Consider the following 24715-nt stretch of genomic DNA (forward strand, 5'->3'; position numbering starts at 1 on the left):
AAAGTTGCGAAGCTGAAGTAGGTTTCTCATTCACCAGCTTCTTATTCGAATTCTCCCATTCCACCTTAAATGGTGCAGCAGTTACATTCTGGCACCTCCGGTACTATTTAAGGCGGAACAGGAAAATTCGAACAAGAAGCTGGAGAATGAGAAGCAACTTCAGCCTTGTAAAAAGTTGAACATTGAGAGACATTTTACAAGAAACTGTTCTAGGTTTGCGGAAAAGTTTCCTGCTGGAGATGCGAGAAAAGCAGCTATAGCTGAGCTAAAGCTTAAAGCAGAGCAAAGTCAGAGCAAAGCCTTTTTGTTTATATTATATTTTTTTGCCTATACTAGGACATCAGCACACACTGAGACACATTTACAGCCAAGATGGAAAAAAGGACATAGAAGGCATAGAATTACACTCTGTTCCTCTGGAAGGAGTCTACTCACAGTTCCTCAATGAGTGGGAGATCTTTTAGTGCTGTAGCACTGAGCTGTGGAATTCCCTACCGAAGTCTCTTCGAGACTGTACTTCCCTCAACGTGGTTTCTCGAGTATTTCCTCCCTTAAATCTTTGCTGATAATAATACTATTAAATAAATAAATCATATCTGGTAAGTGTTGGTCCTGTTGGTGATGAATGTAAAGGGGGGGCTAAACAGATGTACTACAACGTGCACCTATATGGTAAGTGGACCTGATTAAATGGACAGCAAATGTAGATACAAGATAGGTGTATTTAACAAAGTGACCAGTGAGTGGAAATACCCAATCAGTAATTAATGTAACTTGCAAGCCAGGCCTCTTTTTGATATTTTTGTAGTACTCCAAAAATATACAATATTAACATTGCCTTTTCTTTTGGGCACTTCTTTCTGTGCACTTGGTAAAGTCAGCCTAATCCCGGAGTTGCTGGGCTGCTGCTTCAGCAATTACTGATTGGAAATTTAACATCATAATATTGTATTTAATAAAAACAACACTGTAAAGTCATTTACACACCTTAATACAAATATAAGACTTGACAATTATACGATGCAAGACAACTTGAGAACATGAGGAGAGAGACTGAATTTGTGTCTGCATGTGTGTATACATTTGTGTGTGTATCTAGATCATGAAGACACCAAAGAAGTTATCGTAGACTCCAGATCGTACCACTCTACTGTCATTGACCTGCACGTACACACTGTCCCCACTGTAAAGCAGGAAGACTCCACCCAGGAAGCTGTTCCCCACATCCGCACGGTTCTGCTCCTGCCTCTGAGAGCCCACACAGCTGTACCTGCAGAGAGAACCAACGCAGAGCCAACACATGATCAACACTGAATTAACATAAGACCAAAACATAAAAACACAGCACCAATCAAAACCCAGCACATGACCAAAATATGACCAAAACAGCACCAACCCAAACCCAACAAATGACCAAAACATGACCAACACAGTACCAACAAATGACCAGAACATGACCAACACAGCATCAAACCAAACCCAACAAATGACCAAAACATGACCAACACAGCACCAACCCAGACCCAACACATGACCAAAACATGATCAACAAAGCACCAACCCAGACCCAGTACATGACCAACACAAACCCATAACATGGTCAAAACATCATCACAGACACAATACATGACGAACACAAGCCCAAAACATAGCCAAAACATCATTAACACAGATATCAACATTACCTAGCAGATAGAACCTCGTGTGTATATACAGATGGTCACAAGTCAAGTTTCTTGAAGATCTCCAAGGGAGTCCCCCAAGGTTCAATTTTAGCCCCTGTATTATTTTCTATTTTTATAACCAACATTGCAAGGGACACAGATGATAGAATAGTGTACTCAATTGCCGCTTCTCTGAGTCAAGCTGTTCAGCTGAAAGAAAAAAAAGAAAAGCTTTTTTCCTATTTTGTGCCTTGGTCATGCAATAACCTTCAGAACATACTACAGCCTAATGACCCTAATCACCCTGAGTGAGTTTAAAGCTTTGATAAAAAATGCATTACTGAAAAGTGCTATTCCTAAGCTGAATTTTGTGTTTTGTATTATGTATCTGTTGTTCTTTGTCTGTTATGAACATGTTCTATTTCAGTTGTCTCATGTATGTTTTGTTACACTTGATTTTATAATTCCTGTACCTGGAACTGGTGTGCTATCTTGGCCAGGTCACCTCAAAAAAGAGATTTTAATCTCAAGAGACTTTCCGGTTAAATAAATACATTTTTAAAAATTAAAACCCACCAACACATAACCAACAAATGACCAACTCATTACCAACACAGAGACAACTCATTACCAACACAGACACAACACATCACCAGCACAGACAACTCATTACCAACACAGAGACAACTCATTACCAACACAGACACAACACATCACCAGCACAGACAACTCATTACCAACACAGAGACAACACATTACCAACACAAACCCAACACATCATCAGCACAGACACAGCGCATTAAGAAAACAGACACAACGCCAACACAGACACAATTCATCACCAACACAGACACAACTCATTACTAACGCAGGCACAAAACAGACACAACGCAGACACAAAACAGACACAATGCATCACCAACACAGACACAACTCAATACCAACAGACACAATGCCAACACAGACACAACTCATCACCAACACAGACAAAACTCATCACCAACACAGACACAACACCAACACAGACACAACTCATTACCAACACAGACATAACGCCAACACAAACTCATCACCAACACAGACACAACGCCAACACAGACACAACTCATTACCAACACAGACACAACGCCAACACAGACACAACTCATTACCAACACAGACATAACGCCAACACATACTCATTACCAACACAGAAACAACGCCAACACAGACACAACTCATCACCAACACAGACACAACTCATCACCAACACAGACACAACACCAACACAGACACAACTCATTACCAACACAGACATAACGCCAACACAAACTCATCACCAACACAGACACAACGCCAACACAGACACAATGCATCACCAACACAGACACAACTCAATACCAACAGACACAATGCCGACACAGACACAACTCATCACCAACACAGACACAACACCAACACAGACACAACTCATCACCAACACAGACACACCCACACAACTCATTACCAACACAGACATAACGCCAACACAAACTCATCACCAACACAGACATAACGCCAACAAAAACTCATCACCAACACAGACACAACTCATTACCAACACAGACATAACGCCAACACAAACTCATTACCAACACAGACATAACGCCAACACAAAACTCATCACCAACACAGAGACAACTCATTACCAACACAGACACAACGCCAACACAGACACAACACATTACCAACACAGACATAACGCCAACACAAACTCATCACCAACACAGAGACAACTCATTACCAACATGGACACAACTCATCACCAACACAGACACAATTCATAACTAACACAAATCCAACACATCACCAACCAACAACCTAACACATAACCAACACAGACACAACTCAACATCAACACAAACCCAACACATAACCAACACAGACACAACTCAACATCAACACAAACCCAACACATAACCAACACAGACACAACTCAACATCAACATAAGCCCAACACACACCTCACTACAACCTGCAGAGGAGCCAAATACAAACCCAGCACACATTTCAATGCAATCTGCAGAGGAACCCAACATACACCTCACTACAACCTGCAGAAGAACCCAACACACACTTCACTACAACCTGCAGAGGAACCCAACATAAACCCAACGCACACTTCACTACAACCTGCAGAGGAACCCAACACAAACCCAGCACACATTTCACTACAACCTGCAGAGGAACCCAACACACACCTCACTACAACCTGCAGAGGAACCCAACACACACTTCACTACAACCTGCAGAGGAACCCAACATAAACCCAGCGCACACTTCACTACAACCTGCAGAGGAACCCAACACAAACCCAGCACACACTTCACTACAACCTGCAGAGGAACCCAACACAAACCCAACACACACTTCACTACAACCTGCAGAGGAACCCAACATAAACCCAGCGCACACTTCACTACAACCTGCAGAGGAACCCAACACACACCTCACTACAACCTGCAGAGGAACCCAACACACACTTCACTACAACTTGCAGAGGAGCCCAACACAAACCCAGCGCACATTTCATTACAACCTGCAGAGGAACCCAACACAAACCCAACACACACTTCACTACAACCTGCAGAGGAACCCAACATAAACCCAGCACACATTTCACTACAACCTGCAGAGGAACCCAACACAAACCCAACACACACTTCACTACAATCTGCAGAGGAACCCAGCACACACTTCACTACAACCTGCAGAGGAGCCCAACATAAACCCAGCGCACATTTCACTACAACCTGCAGAGGAACCCAACACAAACCCAACACACATTTCACTACAACCTGCAGAGGAGCCCAACACAAACGCAGCACACACTTCACTACAACCTGCAGAGGGACCCAACACAAACCCAACACACACTTCACTACAACCTGCAGAGGAGCCCAACACACACTTCACTACAACCTGCAGAAGAGCCCAACACAAACCCAGCACACACTTCACTACAACCTGTAGAGGAACGCAACATAAACCCGGCGCACATTTCACTACAACCTGCAGAGGAACCCAACACACACCTCACTACAACCTGCAGAGGAACCCAGCACACACTTCACTACAACCTGCAGAGGAACCCAGCACACACTTCACTACAACCTGCAGAGGAACCCATCATAAACCCAGCACACATTTCACTACAACCTGCAGAGGAACCCAACACAAACCCAGCACACACTTCACTACAACCTGCAGAGGAACCCAACACAAACCCAGCACACACTTCACTACAACCTGCAAAGGGACCCAACACAAACCCAACACACACTTCACTACAACCTGCAGAGGAACCCAGCACACACTTCACTACAACTTGCAGAGGAACCCAACATAAACCCAGCACACACTTCAGTACAACCTGCAGAGGAACCCCACATAAACCCAGCTCACATTTCACTACAACCTGCAGAGGAACCCAACACAAACCCAACACACACTTCACTACAACCTGCAGAGGAGCCCAACACAAACCCAGCACACACTTCACTACAACCTGCAGAGGAACCCAACACACACTTCACTACAACCTGCAGAGGAGCCCAACATAAACCCAGCACACACTTCACTACAACCTGCAAAGGGACCCAACATAAACCCAGCCCACATTTCACTACAACCTGCAGAGGAACCCAACACACACCTCACTAGAACCTGCAGAGGAACCCAACATAAACCCAGCGCACATTTCACTACAACCTGCAGAGGAACCCAACACAAAACCCAACACACACTTCACTACAACCTCCAGAGGAACCCAGCACACACTTCACTACAACCTGCAGAGGAACCCAGCACACACTTCACTACAACCTGCAAAGGGACCCAACATAAACCCAGCGCACATTTCACTACAACCTGCAGAGGAACCCAGAACAAACCCAACACACACCTCACTACAATCTGCAGAGGAACCCAACATAAACCCAACACACATTTCACTACAACCTGCAGAGGAACCCAGAACAAACCCAACACACACTTCACTACAACCTGCAGAGGAACCCAGCACACACTTCACTACAACCTGCAAAGGGACCCAACATAAACCCAGCGCACATTTCACTACAACCTGCAGAGGAACCCAACACACACCCAGCACACACCTCACTACAACCTGCAGAGGAACCCAACACACACCTCACTACAACCTGCAGAGGAACCCAACACACACTTCACTACAACCTGCAGAGGAGCCCAACACACACTTCACTACAACCTGCAGAGGAGCCCAACACAAACCCAGCACACACTTCACTACAACCTGCAGAGGAGCCCAACACAAACCCAACACACACTTCACTACAACCTGCAGATTAACCCAATACAAACCCAACACACACTTCACTACAACCTGCAGAGAAGCCCAACACAAACCCAGCGCACACTTCACTACAACCTGCAGAGGAGCCCAACATAACCCAACACAACCCTTCATGACAAAATGCAATGAAACAACAGATGAGCATCCAAAGATTAGTGTTTTTTGGAGATTGCGAACAGGGTATTTCACATTATTTTCTCAGTACACTGTGTAATTTACACTCAAGGTAAGGATTGTCCAACAAGAATGCCTCTGACCACTCTTGCTATTGAACAGACTTGACTGGCAATGGGAGAAATCCCCCTGACAAAGCATAACCGCAGGCACGCACGCAGAAGTATTAACTTCCCTATTACCATATCACTGCTTACATTACATTATGCGTCATTTTGTAAGAAAGTGGTTACTTAAATAACTTGCTGATTGGGCATATTTATTCACACTGGCTTGGTTCTTTACATTCATCATCTACAACCCCAATTCCAAAAAAGTTGGGACGCTGTGTAAAATGTAAATAATTGTAAATAAAAACAGAATGCAATGATTTGCAAATCTCATAGACCCATATTTTATTCGCAATAGAACATAGAACACATATCAGATAATGAAAGTGAGATATTTTACCACTTCATGAAAAATAAGAGAAGACGGCGGTGTTTCTGGATCATGTTGACATATGATTTCTTCTTTGCATGATACCGCTTTAACTTGCATTTGTGGATTGCACAGCGAACTGTGTCCACAGACAGTGATTTCTGGAAGCGATCCTGAACCCATGTAGTGATTTCCAGTACAGAATCATGCCTGTTTTTAATGCAGTGCCGCCTGAGGGCCCGAAGACCACAAGCATCCAATATTGACCGTCGACCTGGTCCCTTGTGTACAGGAATTTCTCCAGGTTCTCTGAATCTTTTGATGATATTATGTACTGTAGATGGTGGGAATCCTCATAATTTTACGTTGAGGAACATTTTTCTGAAATTGTTCCACAATTTTTAGACACAGTTTTTCTCAGATTGGTGAACCTCTGCCCATCTTTGCTTCTGAGAGACTCTGCCTCTCTAAAATGCACTTTTTATAGCCAGTCATGTGAGTTGGTTGCAAATTGCTCCTCCAGCTGTTTTTTATTAGTACGCTTATTTTTCCAGCCTTTTGTTGCCCCTGTCCCAACTGTTTTGAGAAGCGTTGCTGCCATCAAGTTCTAAATGAGTTAATGTTTTTCATGAAACGGTCAAATGTCTCACTTTCAACATCTGATATGTGTTCTATGTTCCATTGTGAATAAAATATGGGTCTATGAGATTTGCAAATCATTGCATTCTGTTGTATTTACATTAATTACACAGCGTCCCAACTTTTTGGGCATTGGGGTTGATTAACACTAGCATAATCGTCATCAATGTTTTTATTAGCATTATTACTGTTGTCCATTTTTTTTCTCAACTTTGTGGTGGCCAGTTCCACCCATTAGTTAGGACTCCCCCATCACATGATGCTGCTAATCTGGGAGGGTGAAGGCAAGCATGTGCTTCTTCCAAAGAACATGAAGAGCTACCTCATCTTTCCAAACTGCCAGTAATGTCATGTTTGGAGAAGAATGCTAACCGCTAAAGCTAACTGCTAATAGCTGTGGCACTGCTGGGGTTCGAACTTGTGATGTCTTAAAGGTAGGTGATTGCTTGCACAGTTAAGCATCTTCTTTTTGTATTCATGGTGTCTGTATATGTTTGTGTGTGTCTGGGCGTACCTGAGGCTCTGCATGAGGTCAGTCGGGGCGTTGTTGTATCGTGGTGAGCGCCGTTTGACCTGGTGTTTGAACAGAGAGCAGGTTTCGGAGAAGTAGACTTTAGAGTAAACGTAGTAGAACCCTTGTTTCTGGATGTGCAGGCTGCCCTCTTTATATTCCAATCCACGAATGAACGGAGCCAAACCATCCTTCTGCCACTGCATCACTCCATCCGCACGTACCTCTCCATTCAGGCCTACACAAAGAACCACAACCTAATGAGAAACTGTAGAACAGACTCGGTTTATATCACAATACCTACATTTAGAGTCGGTTATTCATTCAGCCTAATGAGAAACTGTAGAACAGACTCAGTTTATATCACAATACCTACATTTAGAGTCGGTTATTCATTCAGCCTAATGAGAAACTGTAGAACAGACTCAGTTTATATCACAATACCTACATTTAGAGTCGGTTATTCATTCAGCCTAATGAGAAACTGTAGAACAGACTCAGTTTATATCACAATACCTACATTTAGAGTCGGTTATTCATTCAGCCTAATGAGAAACTGTAGAACTGACTCAGTTTATATCACAATACCTACATTTAGAGTCGGTTATTCATTCAGCCTAATGAGAAACTGTAGAACTGACTCAGTTTATATCACAATACCTACATTTAGGTAATTAGGCAAACGTTAGCTTGTTTTCCCGAACCTGCCTAGTTTCAGTTAGTTGCGACTAAGCTGGGTCAATAATATGAAATTCGAGAAATGTTCATCATTAGCAAAATTATCATGATAAACAGTGGCGGCAGAGAATCTTTACCGGGGTGGCAGGGAGTTTTGGTAGGGTGGCAGTGTGAATGTGTGAGCAGGGGTGGGGAGGTGTGAAGTTTCTATGTGCGACTGAGCGCAGGGGGGTGTCGGAGTGTTTCCCTGATTGCTGATAGAGAGCGTGGGGTGAAGCGATGTTCTGACAACAGCAAAACAACTCTCCTCTTTAAGGCCCCACAGCGATGTGGAACACAAAGAGGTGGCAGAAACTTTTGGGGTGGCTTCTTGGGTGGCCAACTAGATTTCAGGAAGGCCCTCAGCCACCCCTTTAGAACTACACATGGCAATAAACGATATCGTTGTGATCCAAGTTAAGTTACAAGGTACCACACATGTTAAACTGGAAGCTTACGTATTAAATCTGAACTTAAATTGATTAGGCTGATTGGAATGTGTGGTCCAGAGTTCAGTAAAGTCTGTCCAACCTCACAACAGTAGCTATGAAAAAGGACACATTTGTGGTTAGTTAGAATTCTGAAGTTGTACGATCTCCACAAACATAAAAAGCCATTTCTACAGGACTCCTAGTTGCCTTTCCACTGGAGGAATCAAAATCGACTCGTCGGATGTTTTATTAATATAATCAAAACAGTTCAAATTCAAAATATGCAAGGAAATAGTTTTAAAATTCCTAATTTAATTAAAGATATTCAAATTTGCATTTCTGGCTACTGTGAAAGGAGGTAAATCCTCGAAATTTGAAAAATAAGCACCTTTTTATAATTGACAAACATGTATGTATGTGTTGCGTGGCATGAACCCGTCTCTCGGACCCCGATGACAGCCGTGGCGGGAAGGTGGGGCCCAAATCCCACCGCCGAGGCATGGGAGCGACAGCGGGAGGAGGATGTCAGCCACCAGGGGTGGGGTGATGACAACAGTCACGAGAGGCACGAAGGCGAGTCCCGAACTCCGCCGCCCAGGCCCAGGCCGCTAGACTACACCATACGTTTGACCCTGGTGGCTGAGCTGGGACTGAAAAGGACTGAGAAGTCTAGCTTCGAAGCCCCTGAAAAGTGGCCAGCTTTGGTTCGGTGAGATTTAGTTTATGTTTGGTATGAAAACAAAGTTTTAAATGGCTGCTGCAACCATCATTCCTGCCTCCAGCGTCCTTCCTGAGCCCAGAGTTGCACGGGCCGTGCTACAGTGTGTATTTATGCATATTCGCGTGTGTGTTTTAATTCTTACCTTGCAGAAATGCAGCTGGTTTGTCCTCTTGCTCTGTGGCCTTCTTTTCCGGAATTGGAGGGATTTCATTTGAACTTCCTGAATGACCAATGACCAATCGTCAACTTTACTAACACTTAAACTCTCGAAACATTTCACAGTTTATGATCCTGTCACACATAAAGCTACACAGTGACATGAATGCTACTGTGTGTGTTGTGAGTGAGTGTGGGGTGTACTTACCGTCCCAGTCTGCTTTCTCTCCCTGAAAACGAACGAGTACACATTAGTAAATCACACACAAACACAGATATTTAAATATAGAAGTTGGTACTCAGTTACATGTACTCAAGTAACGTTTTGATGCATTTTTGTTTCCCGGAGTATTTACTGAACATTAAGACTTTCACTTAGTAAGTTCATCTATTTTTTTTCCTCAGTTTCATTTTCGTCATTATCATTTAGCTCCTAATTCTGTTTTCAGGGTTTCATTTCATTCTGTTGTGTTGGTTCAGCTCCTGTCCGGCTTTACTGTTGACCACACAATGCCGCATATCGGACACACTTCAGTTCCTGTGCTGACAGATGCTGGATGGTTCTACTGTAGTTCTATCAGTTACTCAGTACTTAAGTAGCTTTTCGAGCTGCTACTTTTGTACTTTGTCTACTCAAGTCTACTTAATAAAGACACACACTTAAAAAGATGATTCTTCAAGGGTTTGTTTAGAACCATGAGTTTTATATAGTGTATATAGTTCTTTGCATGGTGAAGTGGTTCTTCAGATGGATGGAGAATGTGTTGCTAGGGTTCAACATAGAGCTTTTTTGAAAATGGCTCTATATAGCACCAAAAAGGTTCTTCTATTGCTACACACTAAAAAAAGGATGGTTCTTCAAGCATTCTTTAGTAAAGAAAGTAGTTCCAAATGGAACCATAAACACTCAAAGAACCCTTTGCATGATTAAAGGGTTGTTTGCATAGTGAAATTGTTCTTCAGATCGATGGACAATGTGTTGCTATGGTTCTATATAGAACCTTTTTTTATTGTTCTATATAGCATTAAAACGGGTTCTTCTGTTGCTACACACTTAAAAAGGACAGTTCATCAAGGGTTCTTTAAAGATAATGATTCTATGTAGAACCATGAACACTCAAAGAACCCTTTGCATGATTAAATGGTTCTTTGCATGGTGAAATGGTTCTTAGGATGGATGGAGAATGTGTTTTACATAGAACGAAAAGATGATTCTTCAAGGCTTCTCTAAAGAAAATGGCTCTATATAGAGCCATGAACACTCAAATAACCATTTGCATGATTCGTTTCTTTACACGGTGAAAGTTTCTTCAGATTGATGGAGAACGCGCTGCAGAAGGTTCTGTGTAGCACCAAAAAGGGCTCTTCTATTGTTACAAGCTTGACATCAAAACACTAGCAGAACCCTTTTTGGTGCTATATAGAACCATTTTCACCAAGATTCCATATAGAACCATATACAACACGTTCTCCATCAATCCAAAGAACCTTTTCACCATGCAAAGATCTATTTCAGCACGAAATGGTTCTATAGAGAACTCATAGTTCCAAATAGAACCATTCCATTCACTAACGAACCATTGAAGACCCATCTTTTTTACTTTTACTGCTGTCATTATTTTTAACAAAGGAACAGCACTTGTGTTTGTGCGGTACTCACGGTTCTTTGGGCTGTTCTGCTGGTATCTGAGGAGGCCTGAAAGGAAACAGACAGAACGATTAACCTTAAAGCCAAACCACATCTGAGACGATGCACAATAAAAGTCAAATGGAGAACTGATGATGCAGCGGTTCACACTCGCCAAGCCGCAGCTCCTCGCTGTAATCTGTTCATACATACACCTGACACTAAGGATGACTGTACAGCTTGGCTTTGGTTAGATCGTTGGAGGAGGTGTTAAAGTCCAGTTTAGGGCAGTGCAAGATAAATGTGCATAAATGTGCCAACAGCACTGCTGCCTTCTGTTGTTTCCTAGTTATTGCCGGGCAAAAATCAGTCATGTGCCTATTACCATCATAATAAACTTTTATGCAAAGTTTGACAGTTCTATTTAAAATTGGACATGCCCATCAACTCTTATTCAACAGGGCAAAATATGCATAGAAATACGTTGAGGAAACCCAGCTTGGGACGACCCAATACACTCACACTCAGTGATTCAGTGCAGGATGTGATACAAGAACTTATATATGAAAACGATGAAATAATACTAACTGTAGCAATAATGAACAAACGGCTGAGTTTTGTTTGTCAATGTGTTAGCATTGACCTCTCTGGTGGCCGTGAGGTGAGAATGGGGAAGTCCATCAGAAGCTTCACGCAAAGACGTCAGAGAGACCACAAAGAAAGAGAAACTGCTGAGTCCAGTGTACAGTTTTCCCAGCAAACACACACCCACACAAACGCGGGTAAATCCACTGCAAATGACCAGATTTCTAAAAAAAAACGTTCCTGACTGACCGTCTCTGATCTGTTTCATAAATACTGGAAATACTGCCACTTTTAGGATTGTATCGTCATTATTTTCTCAGATAAAAGTGGTCATAAGCTTATATTTAAAGAACCTTTTGTTTATTTACATTCATTCATGATATCTAAATGTTTCTATTTGTAGTCTGTGTTATGTGCTCAGTTTTGTCATTGTATGAATAAGTGTAAAACTTTTAAAATCAATAAACAAAAAATTTCAAAATTGGGCTTAAAAACGTGGCTTTAAAATGACAGAAAAAGATGCAAATTTTGATCAGTCATATCTTTTGAACCACTGATGCCAGATTCATGACATTTACAGAGATTGGTCTTTGGTTTGAAGTATGTTTTTGAGAGTTTGCCATTTTATGACAGGATAAAAATACATAACTGTATAGTATGCAAGTATGTGATCGTACAGAACATAGTCTAATGTGTACATTCCTTTGAATATATTGTGTAAAATAAGACTACTATATTTATGTTTGGCATAAAATAATCAACTTCATATTCAGCACATTTACTAAATGCAATGTGCTCTTTAGATTAAAGCATACTTTATGGCACATTTTGCTACACATTTGTCAGCATGATGTGATTATTTTGTTTTTGTAACAGCTCATAAATCAAAGACCTTTATTGTTTTCATAATTATATCAAATGGGAAAAAGAGTGCAGTCACATGAGCATTAAATACCAAAATGTGAAAGATTTATTGTAAATAAGTGTGAAGATATAGAGGGCTAAGCTTCCTCTAATGCACAGTTTTTTCAGAAAGCATGAAAAAAAGGAGTAATTAAGCACAATTTTTTGCATTTGGCCTAAACTGTTCAACTTTTTTGCAGCTTTTTTCTTTGCATTCTTTGGAAGGTAAAAATTAAGACCACAGCTACTTTTAAAAGCCTCTAAATCTCAGAAATGAATGAAGATTTAAGCCTGAAATTCTGCAAACTCTCTACTGGGCACAATGACGTTGTTTCCTGAAAGTATTGCGCAAATCTGAGATGGGCAGTCAGGTGGTCTTCGGTTATTTCACAAGGACTGTGGGGTATTTCCATGTTCTTCTGTCTGGATGTGTAAATGCCGCTGTGCTCCAATTCAGTCTTAACCTTAAACTCAGCAAGCAAAACATCTAATAAACACTGTTTATTTGGAGAAAAAGCTGTTTTCTTTGAGGAGAGCAGACCAACACACAAAAATTCACTATTTACTGCCCACTTACTACTTATTTCACTATTTACTAGCAAACAAAACTGTTCTTCACTGCTTAAAACTCCTAAGCAGGCGATATTTGGTACACTTATACAGCTTTGTGCAAAAGTTTGGGCACCCTTGGTCAAATGATACGTGTTGTTGGTTTACTAAGTGAAAATTAGTTCTACTTCTGCACTTTTTAATGCACTGTGTATTTAAAAAATTAAGGCCTGTGAAAAAGTTTTGGCCTGTTTTCTATTATATACTTTTCAATATGTTAAATTCAATATGTTAAAAAATGTTTCGTTTTGTATTGTTTGTGTGTATGTTCTGTTGTTTCCCTGCTGGCTGAGGAGTTTGGCATCACATCCTTTGAGATAGCGGCCAAGAGTGATTTTCCAACTGTGGCTCAGAGGCTTCTTGGGCTGTTTGGGTGATCCTACATCACAGCTATGATGTGGCCTGGACTGGCCGCTTGAGTGGCGCTGTATTGTGGCTACGAGGCTACCTGGACCGGGGACCTGATCAAAAACACTTCACAGCTATGTGGCTGCCTGGGCTGACTGCTTGTATAGCTGCACCGCAGCTGTGGGGCTGCCTGGACCGGTAGTGTTCGGCTATCTGAGCGGCACTACACCGTGGCTACAAAGTCTCTTGGGGCCGGCTGCCTAAGTGACGCTCCGTCACAGCTACATGGCTGCCTGGACTGGCCACTTGGCTGACGCTGCACTGTATCTATGAGGCTGACAGGTCTGGTGGTGTTCAGCTGCAGGATAATGCTACCCCTTCGTGGCTAAGGACATTTTCAGATTTCAAGGCTTCCCGGGCCGGCCGCCTGTGTGATGCACCGTAGTTGTGGAGTAAGACTTTCCCCCATGGCTACGGACTCTGTTTGGGCTAGCTAAGTGACTCTGTACTGTATTCATTGTAATCCCCCTCTCACTAGCTGGAGTTGTGTGTGCTTCTGTGTTGTTTTATTTATTGTTGTTTATGTATTTTGGTATTTGCTGATCTCTTTGTAAAGCGTCTCTGGGCTTGAGAAAGGTGCTAAATGAATTGAAATTATTATTATTATTATTAAACCTTCGGTACACCTGCCCTGTATCTACACTCACTGATCACTTTATCGACTCTTATGGACTTGTGGACAGAACGTCCAGTGAAGTCAGAAGATCCTGTTTGTAATCTAAACGAATCCCTCACACTAATAAAGTCATTGATCAACTTTTTAATTTTGTTGCACTGAGAGCCAAAACCATAACCTGCATGCCATTACATAACGTGTTTAGCATGTGACTATACGTATGCACCAGATTTCTAATCAAAACGTGAAGCCAGCTTCCTTGCAAAAACACTGAGACACTAAACATGCTAACCTGACCACAAAACCATTGAAATCTGTTTAGATTAACGTTAGCCTACTAAAAATCTCAAGGGGAACTTTAGGCCAACGTTTTTTGTTTTTTGTTTTTTTTTTTTGCTTATTTATTTAACATTACAGGGAAAAACATGATAAAATATGAAATACAAAGGGTGCCATAACTTTTGCACAGGCAACATTGTATGTTATTTTTTTCCCAGTATATGTTAATTTCAGCAAAAAAAAAAATAGTAATAATAATAGTATAATAGTAATAGTGCCTTAAAATGTGTGATAGAAAGTGTAGGTTTTTTTCACATCAACAAAACATGGAACCAGGGAGATACAACTTTTGCATACGACTGCAAATCAATGAATATTTATAAATATTGTTTTTACTGTTGCAACTGAGTCAAATCATTACACACTCATAATTATGTACTACTATGTTTGTGTGGTCTCACACTGACTCCAATTACACTCTTATGGAATAACCCCAAACATCATTTCAGTCACAGTTTCGGCTATGAGGCATAAATGCACAATTATATATATTAATCACACCTCTAACCGTCCGAATAAGCGTGAAACAACACTCTCAGCTCACGATTCAATTTGATTCTCAATGCTGGGGTCACGATTGGATATTCTCATAATGGTCTGAACAAAATCTGAATAAAGAAAAAAAAAATCACTACTAAAGAACATATTGACTGGTGCTGTTTGCAAACTTCGGTGTTCAAATAATGCAACTGCGATAGACGGCATAATTAATAGGACGTCCATTCTCTGTGATGCGTTTTACTCCACGATGCACATTGACTCTTATTTTGTGTAAAAAGACTGTATGTTTGATGGACAAACTACTCTGTGTCTGATTCGTGAAACTTTGTGGAAACAAGTGGAGATTAAAGCTCAATCAGCTTCAGTGCGTGAAATCAAGCGCCGGCCTACCAGCACCTCGTTTACATATCATTACACTCTAATTCAGGCTTGTTTCAGTAGGGAGCCAATACACTGACAGCATTCAGCAGCTTGTGAGCCAATAGGTGTGCTTGTAGGTGGAGTTCGAGGTCAAGCAGAGAGTGCACGGCTCCCCCTACTGACCAAACTTTATAGGGTTAAAATCACAACCACTGGAAAAAGAATAAAATATGAAATGAATGGAATGAGTCTTAGTTTTATTAAGACGGTAGAGCGGCGTGTAAAATAACATATTTAAATGCAGTATTATTGCAATGTATGACACTAGGTGTGTTTTGTATTGTTATTTTGTGGGTGGAGTCAGTAGTATAAAACAAAACACAGTGTAATATGTCTTTAAATGGAGCATGCAGTATTTTTGTTCTACTCACTTTGTCACTGGGGTGGAATCCTCAAGGCTCCATCTTAGTCCCTTTAGTCAGGGAACATAACTGAACCATAATCCACTGAAATGATATGTTCTAAGCTGTACTGACTCCACACACCCCGTCTCGTCTCCAGGCTTTTATTTTACTGTTCTGTTTTAAAACATTCGGTTATGAAAAGGTACAAATACGAACTTTTCACCTGGAAAAACTTATTTAAGGTTCACAATCAGACCTTAAAACCACTGTTGGAGCTTTGAGGGAACATTTACACTGTTTGTACCTTGACGAATGAAAAATGTACCTGAACAGCACCTTAATTTCTAACGGTGTCCTGAATTGGCATGTGCACAAATTATTAGTATTACTGTTTTCTTATTATTGGCGTTATAGACAATATTGATAATATTTCTGGCTATTTAACCACGAATCAGGCTTTTTTTTCAGGTTGTTTAACCATTATGCTCAAATTTACACACTCCAACCAGACACGAGTGTGATTATGCAGATACGCCGGAGAGGAAACTGATGAATAAGATCAGATTTGACTGCAGGCAAATGTGATGAATTAGAGCCAGTGTTACATTTCTGCACTGTGATATCATGAAAACCAAAAATTAGGTCTTAAATTGGTGGTGCAACAGAGTAACCATAAGCATATATACACATACCTGATGTAAACGTGCGGTTGTGAAAAAGTTTTGGCGCCCCTGGTAAAACGCAGTTGATTTTCTGAGCGTAGATAAGTGAACACATCCTCTACAGCGACGCACTTCTGCACATTTTAATACACAATTACTGCTAATTTGCTGAATTTGACAAAGAGGGAAAAAATGAAAGCTAAAATGTGGCCTGTGCAAAAAGTTATGGCATGTCATATGTTGTGTTTTATTCTTTTTCATGTTAAACTCAGCAAATAAATGCACCAAAATTAGTCAAGTGTCATATTTGACCATGTCCCCTGTCGATGTGTTGACTTATTTTCACTTAGAAAACCCACAAAACATGTCATTTGCATTCATAAGCCCGAGTCTCTGCCTATTACTGCTATTAAAATCACATAAACTTGCTCACCCTTGCTATTTGCATTGCACTTGTGATATTACTGAGGTTTGAGGTCTTTTCGGCTGGCAAAATTTCATAACAGAAACCACGCGGGTCTTCCCCCGTTGACATCTGAACGCCAACGGACTCTTTTAATCTCCTTCCACAGACGTACGACCCTCCACTTCAAAAATACACACATCACACAGCCTCGTCTGCAGCGTTTAACACTTGAACGACGACAGCAAGGACGCGCAAGGAAGCGCTGCAGAGTGGGGGGTTACATTGTGAAAGAGAGAAAATCTCTGACTCATTGTGAAGAAATGTCTCAGTGCCGGAGGGAAGCTGGAGTGTAATTAACAGTAAAGGTGGCATTTAGAGAACTGAGAGCTGAGGTACTGTGATGAGTCTTCTGGTAAACTCATAAATCCTGATATTACACACAGCTCAGCTCTGGCCTAATTAAGGGCCTGCTGGAGCACACATGCACACGCACAAAGAGGTGGAACGGTTAAAGCCTAATACATGATGAATACCTGAATATCACAGTGTGCACAAAAAAGCAGTTTGATACTACATTATTTCGCTGCTGTCAGAACAAAACCTTCTATCTCTACTTTTATCATTTTTCAGTTTTTGACATAATTTGAAAATACCTGTTGGACTTTACATTGTATGTAAATTTCATGATGAATGGACCAAAAGAAACGGCCCAAAATGACTTGGAAAGACGTCTGGTTCCATTGACTTACATTAAAAGTAAAGTACGTTTCTTCCTTCTCCTGTAAAGTTACCATTTTGGAGGTACCTGAAAAAAAGTCTACATTAAAGGTTAAGAACGTTTTAGCTGTCTCTTGTAAAGTTACGCACTTAAAAATGATGGTTTTTCAAGGGTTTTTTTAGCAAAGAAAACGGTTCTATATAGAACCCAAAAAGGTTCTTCTGTTGTAAAAATGTCAGGCCTGTTACAATAGAACCCTTTTCAAAAAGGTTCTATATAAGGCCATCTACAGCACATTCTCTATCAATCTGAAGAACATTTTCATCATGAAAATGGTTCTTTGAGTGCTCATGGTTCTATATATAATAACTTTCATTACTAAAGAACCCTTGGAGAACCTTCTTTTTAAGTGTGTACTATTTGGTAGACAAGTTTGTTTTTATTTATGAATTTTTTTGGACAGTGATACAGTTAAAAAGGTGGTTCTTCAAAGGCACAGTGAGTGCTAGATAAAACCATTTGCATGCCTAAGTGTTCTTTGCATGGTGCAATAGTTTGGAGAATGTGTTGTATACGGTTCTATATAGAACCAAAAGGGTTCTTCTACTGTTAAAAGCTTGACATAAAAATAGCAGAGCCCTTTTTGGTGCTGTATAGAACCCTTTTCAAAAAAGGTTCTCTATAGAACCATCTACAGCACATTCTCCATCAATCTGAAAAAAAAACATTTCATGCTGCAATAAAACCCTTTAATCATGCAAGGGGTTCTTTGAGTGCTCATGGTTCTATACAGACCCATTTTCTTCACTAAAGAACCCTTGAAGAACCATCTTTTTAAGTGTGTACTAGTTTGTTTTTATTTATTTATTTTGTTGGACAGTGTTGATATATAAGCAAATACTGTATTACAGTAAAATATGCCTTTAAAAAAGGTGGTTCAAAGGCACCAGAACCATGAGTGCTATATAGAAGCATTGGCATGCTTAAGTGTTCTTTGCATGGTGCAATAGTTCATATTTAGAATGCGTTGCATATGGTTCTATGCAGAATCCTTTTGAAAATGGTTCTATATAGCACCAAAAGGGTTCTTCTACTGTTAAAAGCTTAACATCGTAAAAATAGCAGAACCCTTTATGGTGCTATATAGAACCATATACAACACATTCTCCATCAGTCTGAGGAATCATTTCACCAAAGAAAGATGTAAGCATGAAATGGTTCTATACAGCACTCGCTATACAACTAATGGTATTAGCAATGCCATTGACTTTAATAAGGAACCCTTGAAGAACCATCTTTTTTCAGTGTGTGTTTATACAGTAAGTCAGAAACCACCCTTCATTTATTTCATTAATAAAAAGGCAGGTTGAGCTTCTCTAGATCTTTTTGGGACACAAAACTCTTCATTCTCTTTATATTTTAAGATGATAGAAGATCTTTGAAAACAGGAGTTTCCAAAACTGGAGATCAAAAAAGATTAAAGATTACAGAGAAAATGAGACCCCTAACAACCACCTGGAAGATCCCATCAGATAAACAGCACTTAAAGCTTTCATCTTTGAGAGAGAGGAGAAAATCAAGCTCCACTCTCTGATAGATGAAATCTGCAGACACACCTCCAAAGTTCAGTCTTAGAAGCTGGTTGATCATTTTCTGAAGTAATCAAACACATTCAGTGGTGTTGAGGTCTGGACTCTGGGGTGGTCAGTCCATCGTTCAGCTTCTTTGTTTGATGTGTCCGTCTCCTTTTCTCAGTGAGGTTCTTCTTGACAGCTACACATCCTTTCAGACCCACAGCGCTGAGTCGTCTTCTCACAGTGGAAGGATGGACAGAAACACCTGTGGATGTTTTCAGATCTGAAGCAGCTTGATTTTCTCCTCTCTCTCAGAGATGAAAGCTTTAAGTGCTGTTTATCTGATGGGGGCAGTTTTGGGGTTGACCAGCTCTTCCAGGTGGTTGTTAGGAGGAACATTTTCTCTGTAGCTTTTAATCAGTTTTTGAACTGATATCATCTTAAAATATAGCCAGAATCAAGGCTCATCCCTGCTTTAATCTCCAGCAGTGTGGACTACTGTAATGTTCTCTTAACCAGATCTTCCAAAAAGACCATTAAACAGCTACAGCTCATTCAGAAAGCTGGTGCTAGAGCTTTAACCAGGACCAGGAGAGCAGAGCTCATTACTGCAGCTGTATAGATAGAAAATGCTGCTACAAAAGGCCCAGAAAACATCTCTGATATGTTATCAGAACATAAACCTGGGTTTCTTTTAGACTCATGGACTCAGGACAGCTAGTCAAACCCAACGTCCAGACTAAACATGGTGAAGCAGCATTTAGCTGTTAACTCACATTACTTTTACTGCACTTTACCCTTAATAGGCTAATTTTAATATCACTTAAGTCCATTGTTTTAAATCTATTTTATGTTTTATTCTCCATTATGTACTTCATGCTTTATTTGAATTGTTTTTTTTATTTCTATCTTTTATTTTATGTCTTTATTTTTCCTTTTGATGTTCCTTTCGCTTTTACTTATGTAAAGCACACTGACTTGCCTTTGCGTATGAAATGTGCTGTATGAATAAACATTCGTTTTCAGTTATTTTCCTTTGACTTTCTCCTTCCTTATGCAAGAGGATTATCATATATGTAATATATTCCCACAAATATGGATAACTTGTACTTAATAGCTATTTTGACTGGAAATTAAATAAATAAAGGAGGTCTCAAACTTTTGGACAGTACTATTTATACTTCTCCAAAATGATAACTTTACAGGAGAAAGAAAAAAATATACTTTACTTTTAATGTAAATCAGTGGAACCAGACTTTTTTCCAACTCCAGTCTCCAATTTGTGTCATTTCTTTTGGTCCATTAATCATGAAATCAACACATTAAGTAAAGGGAAACAGTCAAAAACTGAAAAATGTATTAAACTATATATATATATATATATATATATATATATATATATAGTTATATCATGCACACCTGAACGTAACAGTGCACTGACCTGTGCTGCAGACGGTTGGTACAGCTCGTAGATGAAAATGGCCTCTATGGCGACCCCCAGCAGAGCAAGGCCCACCAGCAGGTACAGTAAATATGGCTTGTTTTTGTTTGACGCATGTCTGACCTCACTGGGCTGCAGGGTTGCAGGAGCCTGACTGTCCACCACAAACACTTGCGGGCAGCCAGCTGGACCCGCCTCCATCATGCACTCGTTTGGTACTGCTCACAGTCCCTCCGTCGTCTTTGTAAAGTTCTATGGTCAATCAGCTCGTGTCCGAAATTAGATGAAGAAAATCTTTAGAAATCTGTCCATCCGTCAAACAACAGTGAGTCAGTGAGAGACGTCCAGGCAGAAAAAAAACCCAGACAAATGACGGAAGCAAACAAACAGCAGCAGAAGCCGAAAAATCAGGTGACGAAAAACTACTTTGCAACTTCATCCATTCATAAAACTGCAATATTAAAACTCTGCAGATCTCCTCCAGAGAGCCTTGAGTCCTCAGCACAGGCAAAATGAGTAGCAGTCAATGCACTAACAGCTGAAAATCAGCACTGCTGTCCGTCCCGAAGACTGAAGATTAGTCTCAGATTCAATGTAGAAGCTCCTCAGGCGCTCCGTATGTCTGTGAACGAGAGCAAGTAGGTCAAAGAATGAGAAAAGTCACAGAGAAGAGAACGAAACAATGATTTCGCGTTTAAATGAATGAGGTGAGAGGTTTCATGAATCAGCAGAGTCTCAAATCTTCAAAATCTCAAGCAAAACCTTTGAAAAAAAAAAAGATATAGCAACAAAAACGTGATGCACTAACAGCTGGAAAGATGTATCTCTTCACTTTATGTGATTAGAAGCGAGTCCTTGTTCCAGATCAGATGAAGCAAGTCACCTTTCAAGCTTTGCTGAACTGAAAAGGTGAGTGGGTGCATGACTGAGAGAAGTCTGAGTGAAAAAGTGTAAGAAAGATATTTCTGAAGCAAATGAATGAGGCATATCATGACTCAGCAGCTGCTTCTCAAAAAAACCCTTGAAAATTTAGTCCTCAAAATCTAACTAGCCTAACTGACCAGGGCCCAGTTTCCTAGTGCTGGACATAGTTTTTGGTGTGATGGTCGTTCTATCATTTCAGAATGACCTTTGTGCTGAGATACTGCTGGAAAACCCAGCCCAGTTCAGCTCTGGCTTAATACTTAGCAAAACTGACCAGTTTAGCAACTGCTTAACACTTGCTTAATGAGACTGACCTCTTTAGGTATTGCTTAACAATTAGCCAAACTAACCAGCAAACTAGCTGCTTTATATTAAGCAAATATGTCCAGTTTAAATCCTGTTTTACTGAGAAAAACAGAAAAATTAAGAAATTGCTTTACAGTTACAAAAATTGAACAATTAGCAACAGCTTTACACTTAGCAAACTGACCAATTTAAATCATGCTTTACACTGACCAAATTGACCAATTTAGCAACTGCTAAACAATTAGTGAACTAGTGAGTTTGGTTCATGCTTTCCACATAACAAAACTGACTAATTTGGCTTTATGCATACAAAAATTAGAAAAACTGAACATTAAACACTGACCAAAACTGACCTATGCAAACTGCTTTACACTGAGCAAAACTGACCTATTAAAACATCTTTACACTTAGCAAAAACCTATTAAAACTGCTTTACACTGAGCAAAACTGACCTATTAAAACTGCTTTACACTTAGCAAAACTGACCTATTAAAACTGCTTTACACTTAGCAAAACTGACCTATTAAAACTGCTTTACACTGAGCAAAACTGACCTATTAAAACATCTTTACACTTAGCAAAAACCTATTAAAACTGCTTTACACTGAGCAAAACTGACCTATTAAAACATCTTTACACTTAGCAAAACTGACCTATTAAAACTGCTTTACACTGAGCAAAACTGACCTATTAAAACTGCTTTACACTTAGCAAAAACCTATTAAAACTGCTTTACACTGAGCAAAACTGACCTATTAAAACATCTTTACACTTAGCAAAACTGACCTATTAAAACTGCTTTACACTGAGCAAAACTGACCTATTAAAACTGCTTTACACTGAGCAAAACTGACCACCTAAACTGCTTTACACTGAGCAAAACTGACCTATTAAACTGCTTTACACTGAGCAAAACTGACCTATTAAAACTGCTTTACACCGAGCAAAACTGACCACCTAAACTGTTTTACACTGAGCAAAACTGACCTATTAAAACTGCTTTACACTTAGCAAAACTGACCACCTAAACTGCTTTACACTGAGCAAAACTGACCTATTAAACTGCTTTACACTGAGCAAAACTGACCTATTAAAACTGCTTTACACCGAGCAAAACTGACCACCTAAACTGTTTTACACTGAGCAAAACTGACCTATTAAAACTGCTTTACACTGAGCAAAACTGACCACCTAAACTGCTTTACACTCAGCAAAACTGACCAATTTTGCTCATGTTTTACACAAACAAAACTGACCCATTTACACTGACCAAAACTGACCAATTCAGACTTACCAACACTGACTAGTTGAACTCTAATATGGACAAAAACACTGAGACCATACCGGCATCTTGAACCACGCAGTTATGAACGTCCTTCTCTCTCTCTCTTTCTCATACACACACACACACACACACACACACACACACACACACACACACACACAAACACACACACACCCTTGCTGACATTTCCTCATTGTGTGTCACTGTATGTGTTTGTGATGTCAGAGGGACTATTTCAGCCAGACACGCCCTCCTCCAACATTTCACTACAGTTATCTTCACCCAAAACTTCCCTTTTTCTGTTTCTCTCTTTTACTGAATGCCTTTCGCTCTCTCTGTCTCTCTGTCTCTCTCTCTCTCTCTCTCTCGCTCTCTCGCTCTCTCTCTCTCTCTCTCTCTCTCGCTCTCTCGCTCTCTCTCTCTCTTCACCAAGGCCTGCTCAGTGATCTTATCTGAGTGACCGAATTGTGAAAAGAACAGAGACTATTTCAATCATAAATTGCATCAGAAACTTTCCTACACTGAGAAACCAAAACTATCCTGAAAAAAGTACAAAGTGTAAATTTATGACAGGAGACCAGTCACTTCATTACGTACACATCCTTGTTTCTACACTCACTGTCCATTTTATCAGCTCCACTGACCACATAGTTTCACTTTGTAGTTCTACAGTTACAGACTGTAGTCCATCTGTTTCTCTGCATACTCTGTTACCCTGTTTTTCAGTGGTCAGAACCCCCACAGGACCAACACAGAGCAGGTACTATTTGGGTGGTGGGACATTCTCAGCACTGCAGTAACACTGACGTGGTGGTGGTGCTGTGTTAGTGTGTGTTGTGCTGGTGCGAGTGGATCAGACACAGCAGTGCTGCTGGAGTCTATGCAATTTCTGGGGGCATCAAGGATAAACCTAGAACCAAACTCGTGTTCTTCAAACTACTTTTCATAACAAGAAAGTCCTACTTTTTACTGTATTAATGTTTGTTTGCATGTATTTGAATGTTATTTGGTGATTTACAGCAAAAAAAAAAATCACCCAGCTAAATGGTTTTAAACAAAGTTAAACAGAGTTTAGTTCCTAAGCAAATAGTACTTTACAGTGCAGTACTGTATAGACTTAAAGATATACCGTTATATACATATATACACTCACTGGCCACTTTATAACTTATATCTTCATTCCTGATGTACGCACGAAACCTTCAGTTGTGGTGTCCATGTGATGAATGGAATGTTCCCATGAAAATGGGAAGCATCTCA

The 24715-nt window shown here is 40.3% G+C and overlaps 1 protein-coding gene across 2 annotated transcripts; it reads right to left on the reverse strand.

Annotated features, from left to right (window-relative positions):
• Positions 1–297: 297 nt before the first annotated feature.
• Positions 298–23745, reverse strand: LOC118798362 (tumor necrosis factor ligand superfamily member 14). 2 transcript variants are annotated; one of them, XM_036557797.1, is made up of 7 exons: positions 23515–23745; positions 20941–21562; positions 11448–11483; positions 9996–10017; positions 9774–9851; positions 7766–8000; positions 298–1270 (listed from the first exon to the last, which is right to left on the reverse strand). In XM_036557797.1, the coding sequence occupies exons 2-7, from the start codon at positions 21142–21144 to the stop codon at positions 1096–1098; spliced, it is 750 nt and encodes a 249-aa protein (XP_036413690.1). In that variant the 5' UTR covers positions 21145–21562; positions 23515–23745; the 3' UTR covers positions 298–1095. The 2 variants fall into 2 exon arrangements, with proteins under 2 accessions (XP_036413690.1, XP_036413689.1); XM_036557796.1 differs by having other exon boundaries at positions 23465–23745.
• Between the last annotated feature and the right edge of the window lie 970 nt (positions 23746–24715).

The sequence above is a fragment of the Colossoma macropomum genome, unplaced genomic scaffold (genome assembly GCF_904425465.1).
Source record: "Colossoma macropomum unplaced genomic scaffold, Colossoma_macropomum, whole genome shotgun sequence".
NCBI lineage: Eukaryota > Metazoa > Chordata > Actinopteri > Characiformes > Serrasalmidae > Colossoma > Colossoma macropomum.